The sequence below is a fragment of the Condylura cristata genome, unplaced genomic scaffold (assembly GCF_000260355.1).
Source record: "Condylura cristata isolate star-nosed mole 26May11 unplaced genomic scaffold, ConCri1.0 scaffold00024, whole genome shotgun sequence".
In the NCBI taxonomy this organism is placed as follows: Eukaryota; Metazoa; Chordata; class Mammalia; order Eulipotyphla; family Talpidae; genus Condylura; species Condylura cristata.
In genome coordinates, this window is record NW_004567125.1 from 13,810,426 (window position 1) to 13,833,892 (window position 23,467).

General features: G+C 42.0%; 1 protein-coding gene across 1 annotated transcript in view; it reads right to left on the minus strand.

The window, feature by feature from the left end:
• The window catches only part of ILDR2 (immunoglobulin-like domain containing receptor 2), a 55,819-nt gene that overhangs the window by 24,072 nt on the left and 8,280 nt on the right, over nt 1–23,467 (minus strand). Inside the window, exons 2-3 of the mRNA XM_012729003.1 lie at nt 16,855–17,187; nt 15,838–15,957 (exon numbers count right to left, since the gene is read on the minus strand). Of these exons, the coding sequence (XP_012584457.1) occupies nt 15,838–15,957; nt 16,855–17,187 (453 nt within the window). The remainder of the gene's footprint in view (nt 1–15,837; nt 15,958–16,854; nt 17,188–23,467) is intronic.

Below are 23,467 nucleotides of genomic sequence, written 5' to 3' on the forward strand. Positions count from 1 at the left end.
AAAGGCACCCTGGAAAACACATCTCAGACTAGTCTTTGGCCTAAGTCTTTAGGAACAGCTAAGACGTGACCCTAAGGCTCACGCATCATCTAGTTCTCAAGCCTACTGATGCTTTAAACATCTCTGGATGTTTAAAGTAGTTAATTGTATTAATAATATAAATGTTTTGATATAAGCTACCGATTTGTACATTTTCCCAGAAAATTACTTCTGGAATAACTATTAACTTTTAAAAGTCCACCCATTAAGGGAGAGACGGTGCGCATACACGTCATCCTGGCATGTTATCTTGGAGAAATGGTGGCCTGGGAGTCAGGGCATATAGGGCATCATGGCCATTGGTTTGCTTTGTGGTTACTACAGCTATATTACTTCCTCCTCCTAGGTCTCAACTGTCTGCTGCTTAGTCAACTGAAGTGGACGATACACAGAAAGATGATATGTCTCAGTCTGTCTGGGACAGTCCTGGCTTATGCCTACTTTCATGTGTAGTTATGAAGAGCATCCTTTTTTTTTTTTTTTTAACTCTCGAAGTATTCCAGTTTGGGCAATTAATTATAAGGCCACCTTACCTGTAATATTTGTAGGTCTCAAATCTGATATTCAGAGAGTAGAGTTTGCAAACGCAAATGTCTACAGGAACCACCAGGTGACACAATAAGTATAGGTGACCAACACTAACATAATAGAACAGTGGAGATGTAGAGACTGCAGCTCTATGTCTACAGGGGCCGTGACCATTTGCCTCTTACCAAGAGGTACCCCACAGGAGTGTCTTTGGGGTTACTGGTCCTTTTATATCCTATTGCCAATCCTGATATTTTTAAGTGAAACATCTTGATTTTCAAATAATGGTGATCAACTCATAGATCTTTTTTTAATCACATGGACAAGCCATATAATATAGGTCTATGAACTGATAGACCTCAGAGACAATGCACTTGCAACCACAGGACGTATTCATGGGTGGAAAAAACACAGAAGCCGGACTTGCCCACAGGCTGTTTAGGATGCCTAGGTGGCTTTCTGACACTGCTTTACACACAAAATACTGGTGGAGATAAGCTCTAGGCACTGTGTTCAGATTAAAATCTAAAAGCAACAGTATAATACATAAAATTGTTGGCCCCTCTTATTTCTGAGGAGAGCTCATGGAAGAATACGGAAAAACAAACATGCTTTAAATATTTTACATATATTATTGAAATTTTTGAAATAAGGAGAGGGTGGTATTAGCAATACGGAGGGAGAGTCACAAAAGTTGTCAATCCAACAGAAAGACATACATCGAGCTTCTCATCTCCCAAAGCAAAAGCCAATAGCTGATGCTTCAGAAGGTGAAGGTTTCTTGCAATATACCTGTGTAGTGTTAGCCCCTGGGTGCTGTGTGTACAGACTCTTGCAGTAAATTGGGTGAAATGAAATGTCTTCAGAGTTCAGAACATAGTAGAAATTGGGAGGAGTCGTTACTACTACTACTATTAGAGAGTGTGCAGAGCTCTCTGATTATATTTTATTGGGGTTCAAGGCAGTTTTAAAAGTGGATTTATGCTGGTATCCTATATATCTGAACATTGTTTCGATTCTAGCTTCTTGCTCAACAACTCCTTAGAAATGCTATTGCCAGTCAGAAATGCTCTCTTTTCTTCCTGTTCTATTCTTTCATGTCCTATGAAGGTCTGCTCTTAGAGAGTCCGAACAATTGCGGTAAATACTTTTTAGATTTCAGCAGTGCTTTACCAACACTTGTGAATCACAGTCATTCTTCCAGGATTCAGTGTAAGAGCGGCAATTACAAGTCACTTTAACATCTGAGAAAGGGATGGAAAGCAGACCCTGCAAATAGAAGGCCACATTTATTCTTTTCAAATCCCAGCTCAAGCTATCAGTAGAAAACACAGTTTTCATGTAAGCACTCAAACAGTTTTCCCCAAACCTTGCAGAATCCATTACTTTAAAGAAATTTCCACATGAATAGGCCAAACAAATCGGGCATACTAATACTTTTTACACGCACACACACCAATGTCATTTTCATACCAAACTGTCAGATACTCTCTAGTCGAACAGATTCATGTGCTTTGGGTTGAATGATCAGGATAGAAACATTCATTGTGAATAAAATAACACAGATTGGCCTATCTCAGCCCCTACGTCAGCTGTTTGCTGCCACCTTGAAGTTATCCCCAGCTGAAGTCTTTGGAAATATGCTTGAGAACGAGCTCACTTCTGGATTGTCTCTCATTCATTCATTCACTTGACCAAAAAAGGAACAACATATACTGTGCCAGATGGTGGTAGAAAGAGGGCAGGATGTCATCCCAACTCTGAAGGGGCACCCAGCCCTGTTTGTCCAAAAGTATAGAACTCATTTTAGCTACCTGTTTCTGTTTCACAAGACTTACAAAGGTCAAGGACTTTCTTCCTGACAAATCTAGTTTTTTTTGCTTTGCATTAACTTTTTTTGGGTTTTGACATCAGGTTCCATGTGGGCTGGCATCCTTCCCCAGAGACAAGTCCTTGCCTGGTTTCCCACTTCGCTTGTATTTATGGCATAATCCTTGCACATTTCACAACCAGCCATGTCCCAGTGACATTCCCCAAGGCTCTGATAATTTTTTTCCTGGTAGACCAGGCCCTTCATCACAGGATTTACTTACATTCTTTACTAAGATAACCAGCCAAGTCACTTCAGCAAATCTTTACCACACACACAGCCTGCAAGACTCTGAAATATCTTGACAGAGTCCTGTAAGAATGCTAAGAACAGGTGTCCTCCTCTGTGGTCTCAAGGACCACTACACATTTTTATTAAGTCACTTCGCTCCAGCCTGCAAAGATTCCTTTACATTTGCTCCAAAAGCAGAGCACAAATCCCTCCAGGGTGGGGACTGCTTTGCACTTGGCTTTCCTGGCAGCACAGGACTGTGCTGTTTCCTGGAGCAACCTTATCCCCCATTGTTTGCTTTGCTGTGCTTCTGGCTGGACTTCTGATGCACTGACTTGTATACATTCTGGATGGAGATAGGCTCTTAATAAGAAAATGAAGGAATCATTTCATTTTCATTCATTCATTCACTCAGCACTATGCTATGTAGTGGGGGATATTTAGTAACCCCAGATTCAGGGCAAAATACCATGAACATCCTGTAGTCACTGGAACATCCCAAAATGTCACCATGTCACCTAGGGGTACTGACGTAATGTTACACTCAACACCCCAACAAATTGGAAACTACCATATTAGTGTATTTTGAAGACAGCCATTCCAGAGATAAAATATTTTAGCCAAAAATACTGTTGTAGCTCTACTCTTAAACTTAAATCTAAACTCTGATTATTCGTCCATATCTTCAAAGTACAATGGAAGGTACAGAAGTTCTGGATTTAGGACAAACTTGTTTCCACATCCTACTACTCAAGCACTTGATGACAGCAGACATATCCACTGCACTGGACTTGTGAAAAGGAGGAATAATACACTTCCTTGGTCCTTATGATTTCACACTGCTGACAGTATAATTATTTCCACTTCTGTGAACTTATCAACTTGGAGTCCTCCAAGGTGTGATGATATACTATACAAATGAGCCTTCTGTGTGGTACAATCAAGGATGCTTTCTTCCTCAGCTCCTTGAGGTTCCCTTTTTTTCTTCTGTTTAATGCACATCTGGGCTCCATCTCGCATCCAAGTTTTCCTGAAATGCCCTAGATCCATTTTTAAGGATGTATCCACCCCCCTGTTCTCTCAGCTTCTAACCTTCCAAAATGTTTCTCTCCCAAGTCTTTGAGGAGAGCAGATGCCTTTCTCTGGCCCGTTAAGTATGAAGTTGTTTCTATGGCTATTTGGAATCCCAAGTAGATGGGAAATTTCCCAAGGGCATACACATTCCAGTTTTTATTCTGTATTCCCATGGCAACCATGCATTCAATGACTATAGTTTATGATTATTCATCACCAGTGTGAGATAGCTTCCCTTTCTTTTATATATATTTATAAACTATGTATTTATAAGCATTTCATGTTTGTCATTTTTCTTCTTTGTATTATTTGTATTTTAGCTTACTTTAAATTATAGTGAATAACTCTTGCCATTGAATTTTCTCCATAAAATTGCCAGTATTGGATCATCTGTCATTAACTATCAATAAATGCTCTATGCTTTTGGGCAGTGATTATATAAGCTTGGTAAATGGCACTCAACTTCCACTCACACAGGATTCTAGAACCAAATGTTAGGTTAGAAAGGATCTCAGAGGTGATCTAATTCACCATCTATCCCATTTCTTAAGAAGCCTGAGGCTCAAAGAGATTAAGAATCTTATTCAAATTCACAGGGTTGACTAATAATTGAACCAAGAGTGAAATCTGGACCTACTCATCCAGAGTCCAGTATTCCCCCCCCCCCCAAGTCTCCTTCCCTTTCAAGATTTGTTTATCCTTAATTTAGAAATATGCAGCAACACTTTCTCTTCTAGCAGTGAGTGACCCTGAAATATGTTTGTATTTATGACCTTATTGCTCTACTTATATAATTAATTTAGGGATGAGGGAAATATTGAAGAGTGTTGAAAATTCTAGTACCTTTTAAAGTTGCAACCAGAAAATAATCACTGAATAAATCCTAACACAATGTGGTCTAATTAAAAGGCATTTGCCATGCAGCTACAAGTTAATAAACATTAGTAAAAATGATGGCAAGGTATTCTTCCTTCAAGCCAACTCCCTGGCCCTGGAGAATGAAGGGATGCAAAAGACTCTTAGTGATATAACATGCTTGAGTTGGCCGGAGATGAAATGCAGAAGACAGCTAGATTTGATGTCAAAATGACGTGGGGAAGGGTGGGATTTATGGAAGGAGGAAATTGAGTTTCTGGGTGCTGGTGTGATTCACTGCATTCCATCTAGCAGACTGGCACAGGTATCAAGACACAAAGACAGATAGAAATCAAGAATGGCCGCTTTTAACTAAAACAGCTTCAGTGGTCCGAGGCAGACTGGAGGGACCACAAAGCTTGGCAGGTCTTGGGCTGTGGGAATTTCTGTTCAGTCTTCTGTGGCTTGCCGGCCCCCGCTCACCCTGAGGGTCTTGGACCACAGAGCACTTTCCAGCCCCAAGTTGAAGGCACTGCCCGTGTGAACGCAAGCTTGCACACTTGAATAGCGGCAGCTGGCTTTAGAGAAAAATGGAACGACTGTCCCGGACCGGTTTTCAAGCGTTGCCATTCTTTCTCTTCAGGGCTGAGCCGATTTTTCGGTGCCTCCCGCTCCGAGGCGCGTCCCCTCCCTTACGCGCAGCCGGGCCCACCGACCACAAAGGAGCTGGAGGCTGCCTAGGCTGCTGGCCGCTGGCGCCCGGGTAACCACGGCAACCGCAGGCTTCAGGAATGCACACTAATTGAAGCCGAGTTTCCTCCCACAGCGATGAGCAACAAGTGCAGCAAAAATAGTGAACCCGGCAGGATAAAGGCTGCGGGGGAGGGGCAGCCACAACGCAGGACTAGGGGGCTGGGGATCAGGAATGGGGAGCCAGTGTTTTCAAGTCTCTCTTTTGTTCTAACAACCCAGTCCTTCATCCTTCAGAAATCATAGCACCAAGTTTTCAGGGAAGAAACTATTACTGCAAACCGCCATCTCTGTGCTGGGTCTCAGTAACTGGACAGAAATGTGTACATCCCAGGTCCCCAGGAATAAAATGCCAGAAGGGGTTAGCAAGTGATTTGCTCTCAGGTCCTCTGGTTCTTCAATCAAGAGGAGAGCCTTCTGTGGCCATCCACACAGTTCCAGTTTATGCCCACTGTCTGGGCATAAATTATTATTAGTCTCCTCTTTTTACTCTCAAGAGTATCCTAGTTTGGATGATAAATTATAAAGTCAGCGATCTAAAGTCTCCCTAGGGCCATCCAATCCTAATTCCAGTTTTAGGTATTCCCCAAACCTCTCCAGATTTGTATGGCCTGCTACCTAATTCTTGTATTTAGAACTGGCAGCAAACAACCTGTAATTAATTAAGGGCCATTTACTGAGAAATGGGGCATCCAACAGCAATCAAAGATAGCATGCTGGAGAGAATATTCTGAAATGCCCTAGAGGGAGATTCCCAAGGGTTAATGAGGGTCACCACTGGCAGGGCACTGCATAGGTGTCATTGAGAAAACATGAATCTGTGGGAAATAGGATTTCCCTTTCCCAGATGGTTCACTAAATCCTTTGCCTATGGAGTGTGGGCTAACGGAAAATAAATTCTCAAGCAGGAATTCTGGAAGGCATAATTCCCTACACGGAGTTCCCTGAGATTATGTTAAACATGCACTGGCAATGAGACATGGGGGATGGGAAGAGGAGGGAGCAGGGAGCTAACATCTACTGAGTTCTCATTGTTGGGTGCCATTTAATCCACACAATAGGTGCTTCTATTCTACTGTATAACTTTTATTACTCCTCCTCCAATTTAAAGAAACTAAGCCTCATCATACAGGCTCATTCAAAATATGAGTCCAGGAATGTTTGACTCCAAAGTGCATGCTCTTCACAGTGGAACTTTATCCAGGATCCAAACAGACCTTTGGTTAAGAACAGCGTTTTGCAACCTTGGCACTATTGACATTTGGGGCTAGGTGATTTTTATTTTGTCAAGGGTAGGAAAGCTGTCCTGTACACTGCAGGGTGCCTAGCAGCTTCCTTGGCTTCTACCCACTAGATGCCATAGCACCCTGTGACAACCAATGTCTCCATACATTGCCAAATGACTTGTGGGGGGCAAAATTGCCCCTTCTTGTGAATGCATGCCTTGATATTTAAAATTAAATAAGTTTAATCTTTCTTGGAATTGTTTTCTAATTGCTTCAGAAATCTATTTTTTATCTTCACCAAAAGATAGGTTAAAGGGGGACAAGAGAGTGTCATTTACTTTGTATCTTCACTGTATTAGTGATATATTGGGAATATATATTGGAAATCATGGTGCATTTTTTCTACCCTTTTCAAGCAAAAATGCATCATGACTTTTCTGATGACCCAATAGCATGGAAAAATACTAGTTCTATTTAAATATCAATCACATTTGAAGCAAAACTGACTCTATGGTGCTTATCTAAGAGAAAGGCTGTGATTAAGCAGGAGAGAGGTTCAAAGGCCATAGCAGCTTCTTGCAAAGAATAAAAGGCATGATCTCAAGTCTTTGAGGAAAACACACCCCCTTCCACTCTTCAAGCAGTAGAACTCCTACTACTGACAGTCATTAACTGGAGTCAGGTTCTACGTGATGCCTTCCTAACTTTTCAGGTTCTTCCTTTTCCATCCCATTGACACATTTTCTCTCATTCTCAGAACCAAGACTCACAGAGAAGTCTTGGTATGTTCAGGTCAGAGCAGGGCAGGAACAGGAGAGAGCAGGGAGGAAAACAGTGAACTGAGATCTAAAAAGCTCACTCCTTTCATGGAGTGAAAACTCTCTCTTTTCATGGGATCTCATGTGGTTATCTTGGCTCTTCCAGAAATTTGAAGGTACGGGTGTGTCTACTGAAGGTAGAATGGTTGATTCTGCCCGCTCAGAGGAATCAACACTTGAAGTTGTTCATATGAGGTCAACCATCTGAAGCAAAACTGATAAAAACATGGGTACAGACCAAATCTGATGCTCCAACGAGTAAACCCCAGATGTACGGCTAGAGTGAGACCCAGCAATTAATTGCTTCTTTCCCTTCTGCCAGCAGTAAACTTTTTCTTTCTTCTCTCCCAATTTTTCCCCCCTTTTCTACTGTTTGTAAATCTTCGAGCGAAACAGCAGCAGCCACTCTTGGAGATCAAAGTTTTAGCAGGAAACAAAGACCTCCAAGGAGGCTGTTGCCATGGGAACTCTCCGAGCTAAGAGCTAAAGCCCTTTCTAAACCGGCAAATCTCCTTGGTTAGCAGCACCACAATGGCTAGCAAGGAGAAAGAGAAGGGGGGAGGCTGCCTTAGCAACAAGTGGCCTTTCTCGATTGTAACGTCTTGACGGTGGGAGAGTGACTGGATTCCAATGGAGATAGCTTTGATATGGGTGGGGTATGGGAGTGGGTATGCTAGAGCATTTCTGTCCAGCCTTAAAAACATGCTCCCATCACAGACTCCTAAAATCAGTTGCAAGTTCTGAGATGTTCTCTCCCAAGATTTCCTTGGTTTCTTATTTTCACTCTTATTGGCTTTTAATACTAGTGGGCAGAAAGGTTTAGATCAAAATAACATTTTCAGGCACAGACTGTAAATAGCTTCATTAAAAAACAAAACAAACAAAACTCATGCACGCCTGTTCCTTCACTTCTTGAGTAGGTAATAAATGGTGAACGAGGTAAATCACAGGAGGAGAAAAATAGAAGCATGGCAGGAAAACGGAGGTAATTCTGTGACATTACCTTCACAGGGAAGAATCAATCCCTGTTAGCACCTACTCACATGGACCTGCTGGGAGAGATCTATTTTTGACATAGAATAGCATTACATTTGGTCTACAAAAAAAAAAAAAAAAAAAAAGGCAGAAATAGATGAACTCCACAAAGATTACGAGTGTTTGGTTTTGCCTGCCTGGTATTTTCTTCTTTTGGGAACAGCTATCTAATTTCCCATTAGTAGGCTTTCCCTTTAATTTATATTGTTCAGTTGAGGTTAGTGGTACACAGTTGCCTTGAATAATGAGAAGTCACAGTTGCTGACCCTCCCATGTATATGCACCTGAAAATCTACATATAACTTTTGGGGAACTAAACTTGTCCCTGGTGCTAGTTTCAAGACACACACCCCCCCTTCACAGAAACCCAACCCCTGGATGCTTGAGTCCCATATAATAGGTCCTCTATATCCTCAGTTACACAACCAACCAACATCTAGTTTAAGTCCATGAATTTGGAATACAGGGATATGGAGGGCCAACTATATTATTGAAAAGCATTCATGAGACAGCGGACAGATGCAGTTCAAGCCCATGCTGTTCAAAGTCAACCACACTCTGCCTCCTAATTCCTGGCACATAGCCCACCCTACCTCCCAACAACATAACTATTGCTACAAACTACAGAGATGGGAGGGGCACAGTCCATGGAAGCCTGGACCTTCTAGGGCCATCTCAGGGGGCTCCAAGTGGCAAACGCCTGCCTGAGAAGAAGCTACCACATAGAAGAGAGGATCAAGATTCTGTAGAACATAATCGAAACAGAGGAATGTTTGGCCAGGCTTGAAGCAAAGAATACTAATACCTTGAACTCTTTGGCTACTAAACCAAATAGTTTCCTTAAGCCAGTTTGAGTCTCTTCCCCTTGCAATAAAAATAATTCAAAAGTTGAATTCAAAAAACAACCATTAGCTCTGGCTGGTGAACTTTTCGGAGATACTTTCTCCTTTTGTATTTTTCCTTCACTTGAGATTTTTTAGTAAGCACATTTCAATTTTTCTGAGGCAGAAAGAATATTAAAACAAAACTTAAAGTATTTGAGACACCATCCTTTATAGATGGAGAATTACTTCTGCAACCTCTGGGTCTTTTAAATGAAGTCAAATCATAGAAAGGACTCTGAAAGCTATCTCATGCATCCTAAAATCCTAGAGAAGAGAACCTGTTCCACATTGAAAGCTCAGGAGAAATGGAATTGCTGTGACTTTCCTCAACCAACCCCAAATTCTAAAACCTGTTATTTACCACTGGGAAATTCTTCCTTCACTTTAATCTAAACACGCCTTGGCTCATATACTCTTATTCTTAGTAGTATTTCCACTGTCTGTTTTCCCCCTTTTACTACCTGAAGTCCATTAACAAACAAATCTCTTTGGGACAAAGTAAGGCCAAGACGAGCTGCTTTTAGATCTTGAAATAATAACTTCCTTACTGGAGTTTTCCTGATCGGTGAAGTCCCTTTCCTGCCAGCTGGAGCTGCCTGGGGGAACTGTATTCCAATCCAAACAGTGGCACTTTTCCAGGTTATAAACAGCCTGTCCTTGCCACTGGTCTTAGACCAGTGTCTAATCTCAGGGTGGCAGATTTCTGGACATTCCCACCTTCTGTGATCGTCTGTTGGTAAGGCCCTGTGATCCCAAATGTCTGTCTAAATATTTCTAAGCTACCTGTCACTGTCATGTCACAGCACTCAAAACATTGTGCCTTTCCAACTTCAGATGACTTTACCTTCTGAATCATCAAAAGAGATGAAAGAATATTTAGTATCGTTTTTGTGTTTGATGTTGAATCAGTGCTTGTCCTTCCATTTCTGTGAATCACATGTCTTTGGATATTTTGGAAACCTTTAAAAGAAGCAGCCACAGTGATTTGTAAATGGTTCAGATGTAAGGGGGTGGTGGAGAGGGCTGGGTCATGCTCACGGGGAGATGGGCAATCAAGACAAGAACAACTTCCCATGTCAACGGTGCAGGCTGGGTCACTGGTTATAGACAGTTTCACTAGGAAAACAGTGAAATGCTGAAGCAAATCTAGGACAAGTAAAAATCATTACCCATGGCCTCAAGCAGCAGCCATGTTTTTAATAGCACTCCTTATGCAGAGGAGCATTCTGTGGCTTTTTTTTTTTTAAGATTTATTTATTCATGTATACAGAACTGGGGTACAGGCGAGAGGTGCAGGGGTGGTGAAAGGATTCACCAGAGACAGAGTTGGGAGTAGAACAGGCAGATTGATGAAGTGCACTGCTGAGGGGAGCAATGGGCGAGACAGGAGAGGTCTGCCACGCCATGTGGATCACCTCCCTGGCTGGGGATTGAACTCTTGCTGAAGCAGCTGCAGTTAGCTTCGCAGGGCTGTGCTTTAACAAGTTGTGCCACCAGGGAGGGCCTCCTGTGGCTTCTTAATATAGACAAACAGGTGGTGTCAATGAAAGAGATGAAGGTAGGAATCAATACACTTGTGTTTGATCCTTGATATAATTTTTTCACTGGGAAAGAAAACCCTAACATAATTTGCTCAGTAGGAAAATAATATCATCCCTTCTACCTTAACAGGTAACTATGTATAAGTTTGTAAGCTACAAATTATTATAGGTGTATATTGATGAGTGGTAGATGTAGTCATATAGTGTAACACTAATGGTGGGCATTTATTGCTCTTTGACCATCTCAGATCCATATGTCTTTTTTGTACAAGTGCCAATTCCCTTTGGGTAATTAATCCTCTATATCTTGAAAGACTAGCCACCAAGAATCCCTGGTCTCTCAAGGCTAAGTGTGTGTAATTGTGTGTCTGGGGGAGGGGGAGGTAGGGTATCTGTTTCAAATGGATTCTTCTCCTGAGCTGGAAGTACAATAACAGGAAAAACAACAGTTGGGGGGAAAAAACCAGCAACAACAAACAGTTGATTTTTTTCTGTCCATAGAGCCATAAAGACAGATATCATTCATTAATATCAAAGAACTTTTGCTGTGGACTAAGTCTCTAAACAGACCAAATGTCCACTAATCAGCAAAATGTAGGAGGTGCAATAAATAAATATATGGAAGGATTTTTTTTAACCAAAAAAAAAAAAGTCATTAATTCTTATAATAGCTCCCAGAGCACCTCTGGTAGGGCAGGGATTGTGCTGTGTTCACCAAACCTTTTTCACTTTCTTCCTGGCCATATAAAAAATAACAGCAGTTGTATTCCATGTCACTGCCTGACCAGGCCCCTCCAGTGTTCCACATCACCTTCCTTACTCTCTCTGTACAGCTGGGGGCAAAGGTCTCCAATACAGCAAAGTCAAACTGTGGAGAAGCCTACACCCCATAGCAAACTTGGAAAGGGACAACCCAGGTGAGACTCCTATTCCACGGCTGGCAATGACTAGTGCATAAACTTCTGTGTGGCAAGGCACTGAGCTTTGGGGATTGCTTTTACAGACGCTAACAAATACTACCCTAATGTATTACCCCTTCCTAGCAATTGATTTTCCAGTCTTCCTTTCAATTTTTATATCCTTCTAATGATTTTTTTTCCTATTTATGTTAGCCAGAGTCTATCTCTGTTGCTTTCAGGCATAGTCCCTGCAGGGTCTATCACCAGAAATAGTAAAATAACAAGATTAAGAATTCTGACCAATGAGATGTAAGCCATGCTATCTCAGTTGAAACTGTAACATTTATTGTATCAAAACTCTGTAAATCAAATACTTATTCAGCACTGACAAAATTTAAATCATAAAGTATTTGTTACAGATTCTGCTCACTTATCATTTAAAAATTTCACTCAAATGTCCATATTCTAGCTACTACTAGGCATTGCATATATAAACATGAATGAGAGTTGGCGTTTGCCTCTGGGGAATGCAGGCCACTGCTATTGAGAATGCTTAGTGTGGGAGGAGAAGTCAAGATAAGCACATATGCAGTGACAGTGGGCACTCAATGAAGTCACACTAGAACACCAGCCTGAGAGTCTGTCCTTGGCCCTCTTCATTTGATATAACTTCCATGGGTGACTCAGCTTTCCTACTGAACAGCTAACTTTTCAAATCTATTATCTCTAACCCTGATTCCTTGGAGTTCACCTAGACATCTCCTCCAAGCACCTCACATTCATAACATGAAAAACTGAACTTGTTTCCTGTCCCCTACCCCTGTCAACTATTGATGGAATAGTTGACTCCCCCAGATGGCTAGAAATGTGCTCCCATTTCCTTTATACATCCATCACCAAGCTCCATCACTCCCACATCAGAAATGTTGCCATCCTGTCTCCACTCCACTCACTGGTCTGGTTCAGGACTTCACTCCCTCCCATCATGCTGTAGCCCCAAAAGCAGTAGCCCCAGAAGTGACCCTGCTGTTCCACCACTCCCCTCTGAAATAATGTCTGCCTTGCTGCTAATTATTGTTCTGCCCTGAATCCTCACTTTTTACTCCTCCCTTTTTTGAGCTTTCTTCATTGGCTTCCCAGAGACTTCAGGATGAAGCCCAAATTTCTTAGGCTAACACTTCACAATCTTGCTCCATCAAGTTTTCTATTGTCACCGGGGTGAGTACAATGAGAAAATGAAATTCTTCTTAACTTCCTCTCCAATTTATCCCTCTAACTCATCTTTCCTTACCAAGTGATCATTTGAAATTACAACCATTTTTCTGATGAGTTTTCTCCACGAACAGCTAAAGTTTGACACTTCTAAGCCCCATCAATGGTTTCTTCCACTCTGGTGATAATCAGTTCGTTTAGCCCTGACCTATTGAGAAAGACCATCATTTGCTCACTCTGGCATCACGCTTATGCTCTTATAACTTAACTAATCTGGGACCCTTTTCTGTTGTGTCATGAGGATTGAATTCCTGGGAGGTCATTTCTTCATTTTTGCCTTTTTTACCTTTCTTGTGTGTTTTTTTTTTAAAGATTTATTTATTTATACATACAGAACTGGGGTACAGGCCAGAGGTGCAGGGGTGGCAGAGGCTTCACCAGAGACAGAGTGGGGAATAGAACAGGCAGATCGACGAAGTACACTGCTGAGGGGAGCAGCGGGTGGGTCAGGAGAGGTCTGCCACACCATGTGGTTTCCTCCGGGGCAGGCGGGAATCGAACTCATGTGGAAGTGGCTTTAGCTTCTCAGTGCTGTGCTTTAACCGACTGCACCACCAGGGAGGGCCTTTCTTGTGTTTTACAAGGTAGTTATCTTTCTTTTAATCTAGGAATTTTAGAATTGAAATATAGCTCAGAAATAAACACATTTCCTATGCATGAATCTCGGTGCAGTAATTCATAATGAATTTTCCATCCTTTTTAGGACATACAAATCTCTACTCCTGGGAAGGCTTATTCCATCTTTTGATCAACAGTTCTTGCTTTATAGTGAGATGAACTCCCTTCCCTTATAACTTCCACTGCTATTTTTAGTTTTACCACACTACACACACAGAGTCAGATTCTGATCCCTCTTCTATACAATTTCACTTTTGGTATCTGAGACTTTCTCTTTCCATATGCCCTTCACATTTTCTAAACTTTTGTCACTAGAAATCCTCCCAATTCCAACCATGCTTTGTGTAAAATTTAATGACTGAACCAGTGGTTCATGGTGGCTGTGATTAAAAAACGTGGGCCCAGCTCTGCCTTCCCACTGCGGCCTGTCTCCTTGAGGTTCACCTTGAAAATCAGTTTGCTCTCCTTCAATGAAAAGAATACCTAACATATAGGCTTCCAGGATATAATAACCAAACAATTAGTATCTTTAAAAGTGTGGTGGTATTTCAAAATTTCTATTGCTATTTGAGCCTTCCTATCCCTCACCTCTCTTTACCCTGATCCTTTAGTTCTGACACCTGCATCTTCACACAGCTTCTCTGTGTGTTTTGATCCACAGGAGTACACTTCAGGCACTTTGGCACATCATGGAGAAACAAGACTTTCACTCTATTCATTTCCTCACATTTGCAGAATTGGACCAGCTCCTGAAAATGGTTTTTCACCTGGTCTCTTTTGCCTACACAGGCCCTCACTTCCCTACAAGCAGCTGCATTGGCCAAATAACTGCTTGCAATTTGCTAGTTGCATGCTCATTGCATCACTTGGTTCTTCAGACTTGGCCCTTAGAGCTGTGAGATGAGGCAGGAATGTATCTTTTTATTTCCTTCTAATTAATAGAGTTGACTGAGCAGATCTCAAGTCTGAGCCACCTGTCTTCTTTTACAATGTTAACATACACATTTTATTTCATTTCCCTTTTCGGTATCCATCATTTTCCCGTTCTTCTGTAAATCACGGGCAGTTTTGCTTGATATTCTCAGCTCAAGGAATATGCATTTGAATTAAGTCAAATTAGAAGTCAATCTTCTAATAAGGGTTTATTATTAACAAATAATTATTATCTTAATCCATTTTGCAAACTATAAAATTAAGACAGTAGGAGAGCTGATTTGCCAAAGTCGCACTGTTGTGATAGAGTAAAACTAAAAATCCCAAAAAGCTCTTTCACTCTGTGTACTGTTTTCCCCACAAATGGTAAAATTTAACCTCAGCCTCATATGCCTTTAAAATTGTTCTTACTTAGTTTCTTACTTGCACCAAAAAAATATAACTTCTTTTGAAAAATGGCTTCAAGGGCTTATCTTTTTATCCTAATATGAGTGTAGTTTCTTTATTTTTGCATATTATACTCTGATTCTCTTGTTCAACCAACATTCTAGAACACGCTATATGTGCCCAATTTTCAGTTTCATCCAAGGAGGTCATTTCCCACTGACATTCTCCCAGTCCACAAAAGAGGAAAAGTAGCCAAAAAAATTAATGAGTTTACATTTATGAAGAAATTAATATTAGTGAGGATTAGATACATTTGCTTTGGAAGTGAATCACACTTCTAGGTTTCCAGAAATGAAAAACGAGCATACCTTTCCCATAGCTTTTTTTCCACTGGGCACCTTTTATTATTAAACTCTCCAGTTTATAGCAATCTTTCCTTCTGTCTTAATGGAGGTAATGGAATGGGAAAAAAATTCCTGGTCTCTCAGGAGATCCCACACAACAGTGAATTATCTCTCAGTAGTCTCTAGCCAGCTTCCCACCCACCTGGCATTGTCTTCAACAATTAGCATATAAAAAGGTAAGTAAGGAAAAAGAGCAAGAGAAATTAGGGTTAAAGCTGCAAGTGGCAGGGAGGAAAAAAAATATGCTAAGAAAATCTAAGAAACATTCAGAAAGATTTTGAAAGCAAGACTGAGCCTCTAAGAAGCAAGTAAATATCTTGCACACAGAAAGGCACATTTGAGGACAGATTTGTGTGTGCACCAAAGACAAAGGCTGTGCATGCAACCTGCAGACCGGTGCAGGGAGTTGCAGGGAGGAGCAGGCCAGGGCTGAACAGGTCTGAGAGGAGACTGGGGCCCATGGGTTCGCTTACCTAGCACCAGCAGTTCCACCGAGTCCTCGTTCTTCCCCTCCAGGTCATCCGGGGTGGTGATAATGCAGTAGTAGAGCCCACTGTCACCCCACATGAGCTTCCCAATCTGAAGATCTGCATCTGTTATCACACAAAGAAGACCCAGTCCCCAAACGTCCTCTCAAAAGAAAACACTGATGAGTGGGTGAGGGAGGGTAACACTGGGGTGTCTGAAGGGGTTTTATTTCTCTACCTTGATGATAATCGACACGATGCTTGCTTTTTAAAATATACGCCTGACAGAATAAATAAGGAAAAAGAACATCCTCAAAGTGAGAGAATCAGAGCACCACAGAAGTTGGTTAGGGCCAGTCCAGTTTCAGGGTAGAGGTAGCAGGTGGTTTCCACCCAGGTTTCACAGGCCAGATACATTCCAGAATGACTCTACGGTGCTGAAAATGCGTTGACTGCACAGGGATTCCTCAAAGTTCAAGGTCTCAAGTAAGTCCTATGAGACTGACTTCTCCTTAGAAAAGTCCAAAGCTTTAGGGAACAGGAGAAAAGGTGGGACACAAAGCGACAAGGGCTTAGGCCGGGGCTTAGGCCAGGGCATCTGACTGCATCTGTAACTTTTATGCGCACAGCCCTCCCCCACCAAAGAAACTTCTCAGGGAAGTCTGTTCTGAGTTTAGGGAAGGATCATTAGGTTGGTGAGAGGTAGTGGGTATTTAAAAAGTTCTTTACTAGATTCTGTTTCAATTCAGTTCTGATAACCAGCTCCTGAGCATAATAGAGTTCAGACTTGGGAGTGAGTATTTCCGAAGTTCACTTCTGATCTTCTCTGGGTACTAACCCCTTCACCCTTCCTCCCTACCCCATCCCTTTAAGCGATATGCTAGGTTTCTTGATGCTCTTATTTCCTGTAAAATCAAAGTCCTAAGGGGTTCAAAGAGTGAGAAGCTGCCATCCCCAAGTGTCTGGGAAGAATATAAATAACCCCCTTCCTCCTCTCTAGGTTCAAAACAGAGGCATTATTACCATGAACAATGGTGATCTCTCTGCCCCTGTAGAAATCTCCCAGGGTGACGGTCGAGCCTTGTTTGGAAGCGACTACTCGAACAGTCCTCCTGCTGTCCAAGCAGTCCAAATAGGGGTCCCACTCCAGGTTTCTTTTGCTGAGAGATTGGGCCCGAGGAGAAGACATGCCCAAGGATTCCCCCATCCGGTCCTGGCAGTAGGATTTGAACTTCCACTGCACGACTGCGGGCTGATGAGAGGATGTGGAGAAGTGGCAGCGAAGCACAGTGGGCTGGAACAGCATGGCCACCCTCTTCTTGTCGGGCACTGTGACCTGAAGGCCTTCTGCCACACCTGCAAAACAGAACAGACATGTCCCGATGGCATCTGTGTCCTACATCTGAATATCACTGCCTTTCAGTCTCAGCCCATTAAGACGTCAGTCTCCATTTTCTCCATTACAGTCAATGGCATCAATGCCCACCAGACTATTCAGAAATCTGCCTTCATTCCCAATATCCAATCAGTCACTAAGTTGTGTCATCTTGGTCTGTTAACATCTTTGATACGTCTTCTTTCTCTTTAATCCACTTGCAGAACTTTTGCTGCTGTCCTCTTCAGCTCTAGCTTGTGATCTTACAGTGATCTTCTTGTCTGGTTTCCCTGCCACCAGCCTGCTCACATCCAATACATTCTTCTTACTATATAGTTCAGATGATTTTTCTAAATCTGACTCTGATGATCAGATGATTTTTTTAAAATCTGACTCTGATGACTCCCCTCTCAAAACCCTTCACTCATTCTCCATAGCCTTCAAGATAAAACCCAAAGTTCCTGGCAAGGCATCTGAAGTGCTCCATGAACCTTTTCTGTTTTCCTTCTTGCAGCACCTGTATCTGAAGGCTAACCTCCAAGAATACCAGACAACCACCAAGTGGAACATGTTATTTCACACCTCTAGATCTTTGTACCTGATCTTCTTTGTCCTGGAATATTTTTTCCTTCTTTCTCTGAGAAGCTCTTCTCCATCTTCTAAAATTCAGTTCAAAGGCATTTTGTAAAGCTTCTGACCAACTAATCCATTCACCACTTCCTCCTTTATGCCATCACTATACCCAGCATTCTCCTTAATATTTATCATAATAGTCTTGCAAGTATTTCTTTTCATGCCTGTCACCCTCATCAAAATTGTCAGGTCAGGAGTGTGTCTTCTTATCTTGCTGTCCTAAGTTGTGAAGTCCATACATGTACAACAAATATTTGCTAAATAAGGACAATGAAGTCAGAACTTGTGACTCTGGGAAGAAGTGACTTTCCCTCCAGCTGGTGACCAAGCAAAGGGGACAGAGATGAAGGGGCAGAGAAGGCTTTGAGAGAATGGAGAATTTCAGATAAAAAGTAGTAGACTAAGTTCAAGAGCTTTGAAGGATAATCAAAAATGGGGGAGGGGAAGGCTAGAAAGCAAATGGGGAGTTTAAGTGATGAAAAGATCCAACATGAGGCAGGTGTCCAAGAAAGAGGGAAATTTCAGTGAATGAAAGACCAGGGGAGTGTTTGAAAGGCAAAGAGCCTTTATGAACTCAACAGTAAGATCTAGAAATTCTAAGCAAAAAGAACATAACTTCCTCAGTTAAATGGGAAAGTCATGAGTTTCTAGCTTGATGTGAGGTTAGAAGAAGAAAGAGAATTGTAATGAAAGGCAGTAAAAGGAATATAAATAGAAAGACAGGATAGAGCAGTTCTGAATTGAATCCTGAGTCTGCCAAGTCAGCTTTAGGTAGCTTGAGGCAGAGAGCTGCACCCTAGAATTGTAGAATGGACTTGAGATATCCAAGAACAATCTCCTTCCTGGGAATTGTCTCCCCAAGTTCACAGTTGACACCCTGGAAAGCACACTCACTTGTACAATCAAACACTTATGAATATCTCTTCACACAGGCTCACTGGACAAGGGAAGGAGACCGTATTTGTACTTGCATCTGATTTCCAAGCCAGTGTCTCTCTTCAATGAAAGCACTAGGAAAATTAATTCTAATTCCTAGTAGGAGAATCAAGTTTCTGTATTTTGTGGAATTGGGAAGTGAGTGCAATAGTGTATTTGAGATTTAGCAAATTTTCAAGGATTTTGAAATTGCCAAGCATTCAATAGCTATCTTTGGAATAAATGAAAGGATGGATACTAAGGGAATTTCTTTGTAGGGGAAACTAGTTAAATGACTCACAGATAACATGACAGAGTAAAATAGTGCATATCAAATACACAGGGTTTTGAATCTCATCTAGCCATGTACCAGCAGTGAAGCCTTCAGAAGCCCCCTCAGTAATCCTCCCTTATAAATGAGGCTCCTCATCCTTACTCATGGGGTTAACTGCCATTATCTCACTGGGCAGAAAGAGCAGAACACTGTGATCTTGCTGGTACTGGGCAGCTCTCAAATACAACGCTCCCTCACCTTCCTCCTTCACCTTGCCGCTGGATGTCCTGAACCTTTACACAACTCACCAGCGATAGACTTGATTACAGTCGGATTGCATAGATCAGTCAGTAGAGAGGCAAATAATTTCTCTTTGGAAGTTAACAAAAAATATCAATTCCCAGGTTCCACTGCTTTCCTCCAGCTGCCCAAATGTCAGTGTGGTTTATTCCATTCTCTCTAACTCACATAGCTAGATTAGGAAAAGAAATTTCTTTACAGTTCCTTCTTAGACTACTGCATTAATTTTTAACCTAGTATTCATGTCTTAATTCAGGCTCCAGTTTTCCAGGAAACAAAAAAGGGACAGAGTGGGAAGTGACTTCAGTTAGCAGTGGCTGAGGCTGGACAACCAGTGCTGGTATTGTTACCTGCATACTGCACTGCATAACTATGGTTCAATGAATGCTGTGCCACCATGGCTGTCCCTACAGGCTATACCATGCATCTAGATGGCTGTGCCATCTAGACTGTATTTTCTGGGATGAAATTGACTAGCACGGCATTTCTGAGAATGAATGTACAATGCGGTGTACTTGCCACTTCACCTCTATTACCTATTCATGATCCACGAGAGATTACATTTCTAGCTTTTCCTAGATAAGAAAACCAACACAGGGGGGCAGGGTCTACACAAAAGTTTTGCAGGTTTTATTTTTTCTTAGAAAAAATAAAGTATGAAGTTTTGTTCACTAGATGATTACTAAGAAAACATTCTTCTAGTTCTGTTAATGAGATTAGACATTTGCCTAGACCACTGGACTTCCTTAAGCAATTATTTATAGAGATTAGTCAGTTTTCTACTTCTTCCATGACATGCACATAAACTAGAGCTCCAAAGAATAAGGAATAGATTTCTCAGAACCATCTGCCTCTTTATAGGATGATAGCCAAGAGCATGGATATTGGAGTCAGTCTTAAATTAGAATCCAAGCTCTACCAGCCCCTAGCTGCATGACCTCAGTCAGATTACTCATTTCTGATGAGTTTTAGTTTTCCTGATAAAACCAGAATAATAGTAACTACCTTCTGGGTTGTTTGAGGGCTAAATAAGATTTTTATCCTAGGCATGTAGGATAATACTGGTATACAGTAATCACTCAATAAATGTAGTTGTTGCTGTTGCTGGCAAGAACAGTGTGACTTCTGTGAAGCTGTTAATCACGAGCTGGGTGAGCACAGAAGCAAGTGTGAGATGTGGAGAGTGGAGAGGGCAGAGTGGGCAGATGAAGTGCACAGGGATCGTAGAGCCTGTGCTGAACCATCACTACACACTCACATGCCTACCTCCCCAAAGTCAGAAATGGGGGGTATGTCAGAAATGCAGGTAACCTTGCAAGTGTGCCCATGCGTGCCGGTCTAATGGGAACCTTGGGACTCTAAGCTAAAAGATACATCTGGACAATGGGAGAGTGTGGGGCTAGGAGTTTCAAGGAAATGTCAGTCTATTGGGTCTTTGAGGACCAGGTGAGTGACAAGACAGAGAAATATGAAAATGACACACTAACTTTCAAACTGTAGCATGAACACCACCCAAATTCCTGAACTTTCCTCAGCCATTCCTTTCAGCAACCCCATTCCCACTGGAAGCTGGTGTGTAGAAGTGCTCACTGGTCCTAACCTTGAGTCCCAGGTGAGGGCCTAGGTTCCTCATACCCATGGAACAGCATCTTTATTTTACATGTTTCACATTTCTGCCTGGTTTGTGATCTGCTTGTCACGCTAGGACTGAAGCCCCATTCGGCATTGGGACCTTCTTGTCCTATTACCAGCATCTCCTGAGGGGTGGGTATTATTTCCTACATCTTTCCTGTATAGCTGATCCAAATCTTAAACTGGTGCTTGCTACCACCCAACTGGGAAAAACAAACCTCATGAGACCCCTCCCGCTTGCACCCCAAGTTCAGGCTCTCAGAGATAGTAGCTGATTCAGGGAGGATGGGGCAGTCAGCTGCCACGGTCACTGAGATCTGGGCTGGAACAGAGGTTCTCTAGTGCCCTGGGGCTAGGTTAGTTTCTGAGCTTGGGTCCTCCCTCTTAAAAGCTTTTTTGGTTTTGTTTTGTTTTTATTTTCATTTCTTTTTCACCACTTGTCAGATGCGAAAACCTGGTATTTCTGCTGGAAGTCTATACAGGCTAATAAGAACATCTGTGAATGCCAAGCAAGTAAATTAAAATGTTTTAGCCTCCTTGGCCTGTTCATCTGTGCATCTGATCTAAGAAATCTTGTTTTCCCCTGGGTCCAACTCCCAGGGATGTCTCATACCCTCAACTCCCCCAAGTCTCATCTGCATGTTTCACAGATACTTCAAATTAAACTTAAGTCTCATTCATCATTTTCCTTTTCACACTTTACCTCTTACATAAACCCATCCTTTCTCTCTCCCTGGTCATTAATCCCTAGTCCTGTCACCCTGGCTCTGCTGATTTCCCATCTCGGACCACATATGGTTGGACTCTTAAGTTTCAATGGCTTTCAAACCTGTCCTTTCCCTATACCCACTGTCATTCCCTTGGATCAATTTCTATTCCTGCTACTAGATACTAGTTATGAACTATGCCATTTCAGACATTGCCAAGTACTTTTCTTAAGTATCTTATGGAATTTTCTAAAAAAATCCTCTAAAGTAGGCATTACTTATTACATTGATTTTACAGACGAAGAACTGATTTTCAGAGCATGTAGGTATTTTGTCCAGCATTTTGGGATTAGTGAGCGAAAGATTAGAACCCAGACTCACTGGCTGCAAAGCTCTATCATTTCTCACAGCTTTTCATCACCTTCTCAGTTTAGAAGGCCTCCTCCTTGGTCTCCCTTCTTCAAGCCCAATGCATTCTCCATGCTGCTTTCCATCTAGAGTATCCTTTTTGTAAAAGATATATCCAACTGCATCAGTTCTCTGTTTTAAGGCCTGCAATGATCCCCCCCCACCCCCACCCCAATTCCTCCAAAGGTAAAGTCGAAATACCTGGACAAGGTAAATGAGGCCTTCTCTGTGATTTGGCCCCAAGCACACTCTAGACACACAAAACTCTTTCCCACACTTTGACTATAATATGTTATTCCCTCCACTTGGGTGTGTAGCAGAAGGTGTTCCTGGGAGCCAGAGAAAAGCACAAGCATGGGGAGAACCATGCTGAGTGTGCACGTGCCAGCTCAGGGTCAAGCTGGGACTCTGAGTCCAGGCCTGTGTGACACTATAGGGACTTGTGTTTTGAGACCTTTATAAAGAAATGTATGGAAAGAATCTGTGTCTGAAAAGGAAACATTTCAGAAAACTGGAGAGGCATAATGAATGAAACAAAAGACAGAAGTGAAGTGAAAACACATCTGTAAAAATTGTAAGTTAGAATCCTTGCTGAAGGAAACTCTGGATGGCATATAGGGACTCTAGGTGGTTTCAGCATTTGCAAAGGAGAGAACCAACCGTCTTAGCTCACCAGGCCTCTCTTTCCAACTTTACCATTCTGCTGACCCACCTGTCCTTTCCTATCTAATTCAATGAAAAACATATTTTAAAACACTGTATTAACGGCTGGAAAACAGATTTAAAAGGCCCATCCCTGATTTTGCAATGATGAATGTAAACTTGACTTGTAATTTGAGGTCCCTATGGTCAGATTGGGGTTTAGCTAACTAAATTTTGCTATCCTTATGTATAGCAAACCCCCAGGATAGAGCCAAAGCTCACACAAAGTGGAATGAATCAGTAAATGAGTGAGTGAGTCTGAAGGGTTCTTCATAGGTGGTCCTGGTGCAGGGAGTGGGTTCTGGCCAGTAACCTAAGCTGCCTGAAAGCAGAGTGACCAGTGATAACTCAGGGCAGCAGTTTCCATCTCAGCTAATCACTGGGGGTACCTAGTTACCAGGCTGGGGAAGATCAGCTCCAAATGCAGACAATGCCACCCTGCATGTGGCAAAATAAGGTCCTGCCCCAATTCTCAGCAAAGAAAAGGATTCTATACACGACAAACTGTGTTCCTGCAAGAATAACAAAAGCAGTATCTAAAGCTATGCTGTTCTTATTTTAGCACTTTCATTTTTTTTTTTCAAAGCGAGTTCCTTTCCCCACTAACTGTAAGCTATTCCTGCCAGCATCTTTGAGAGGCAGACCTATAAGCACACAGCCCCATTTTAGGGAAATAAAAATTGCTGTTAA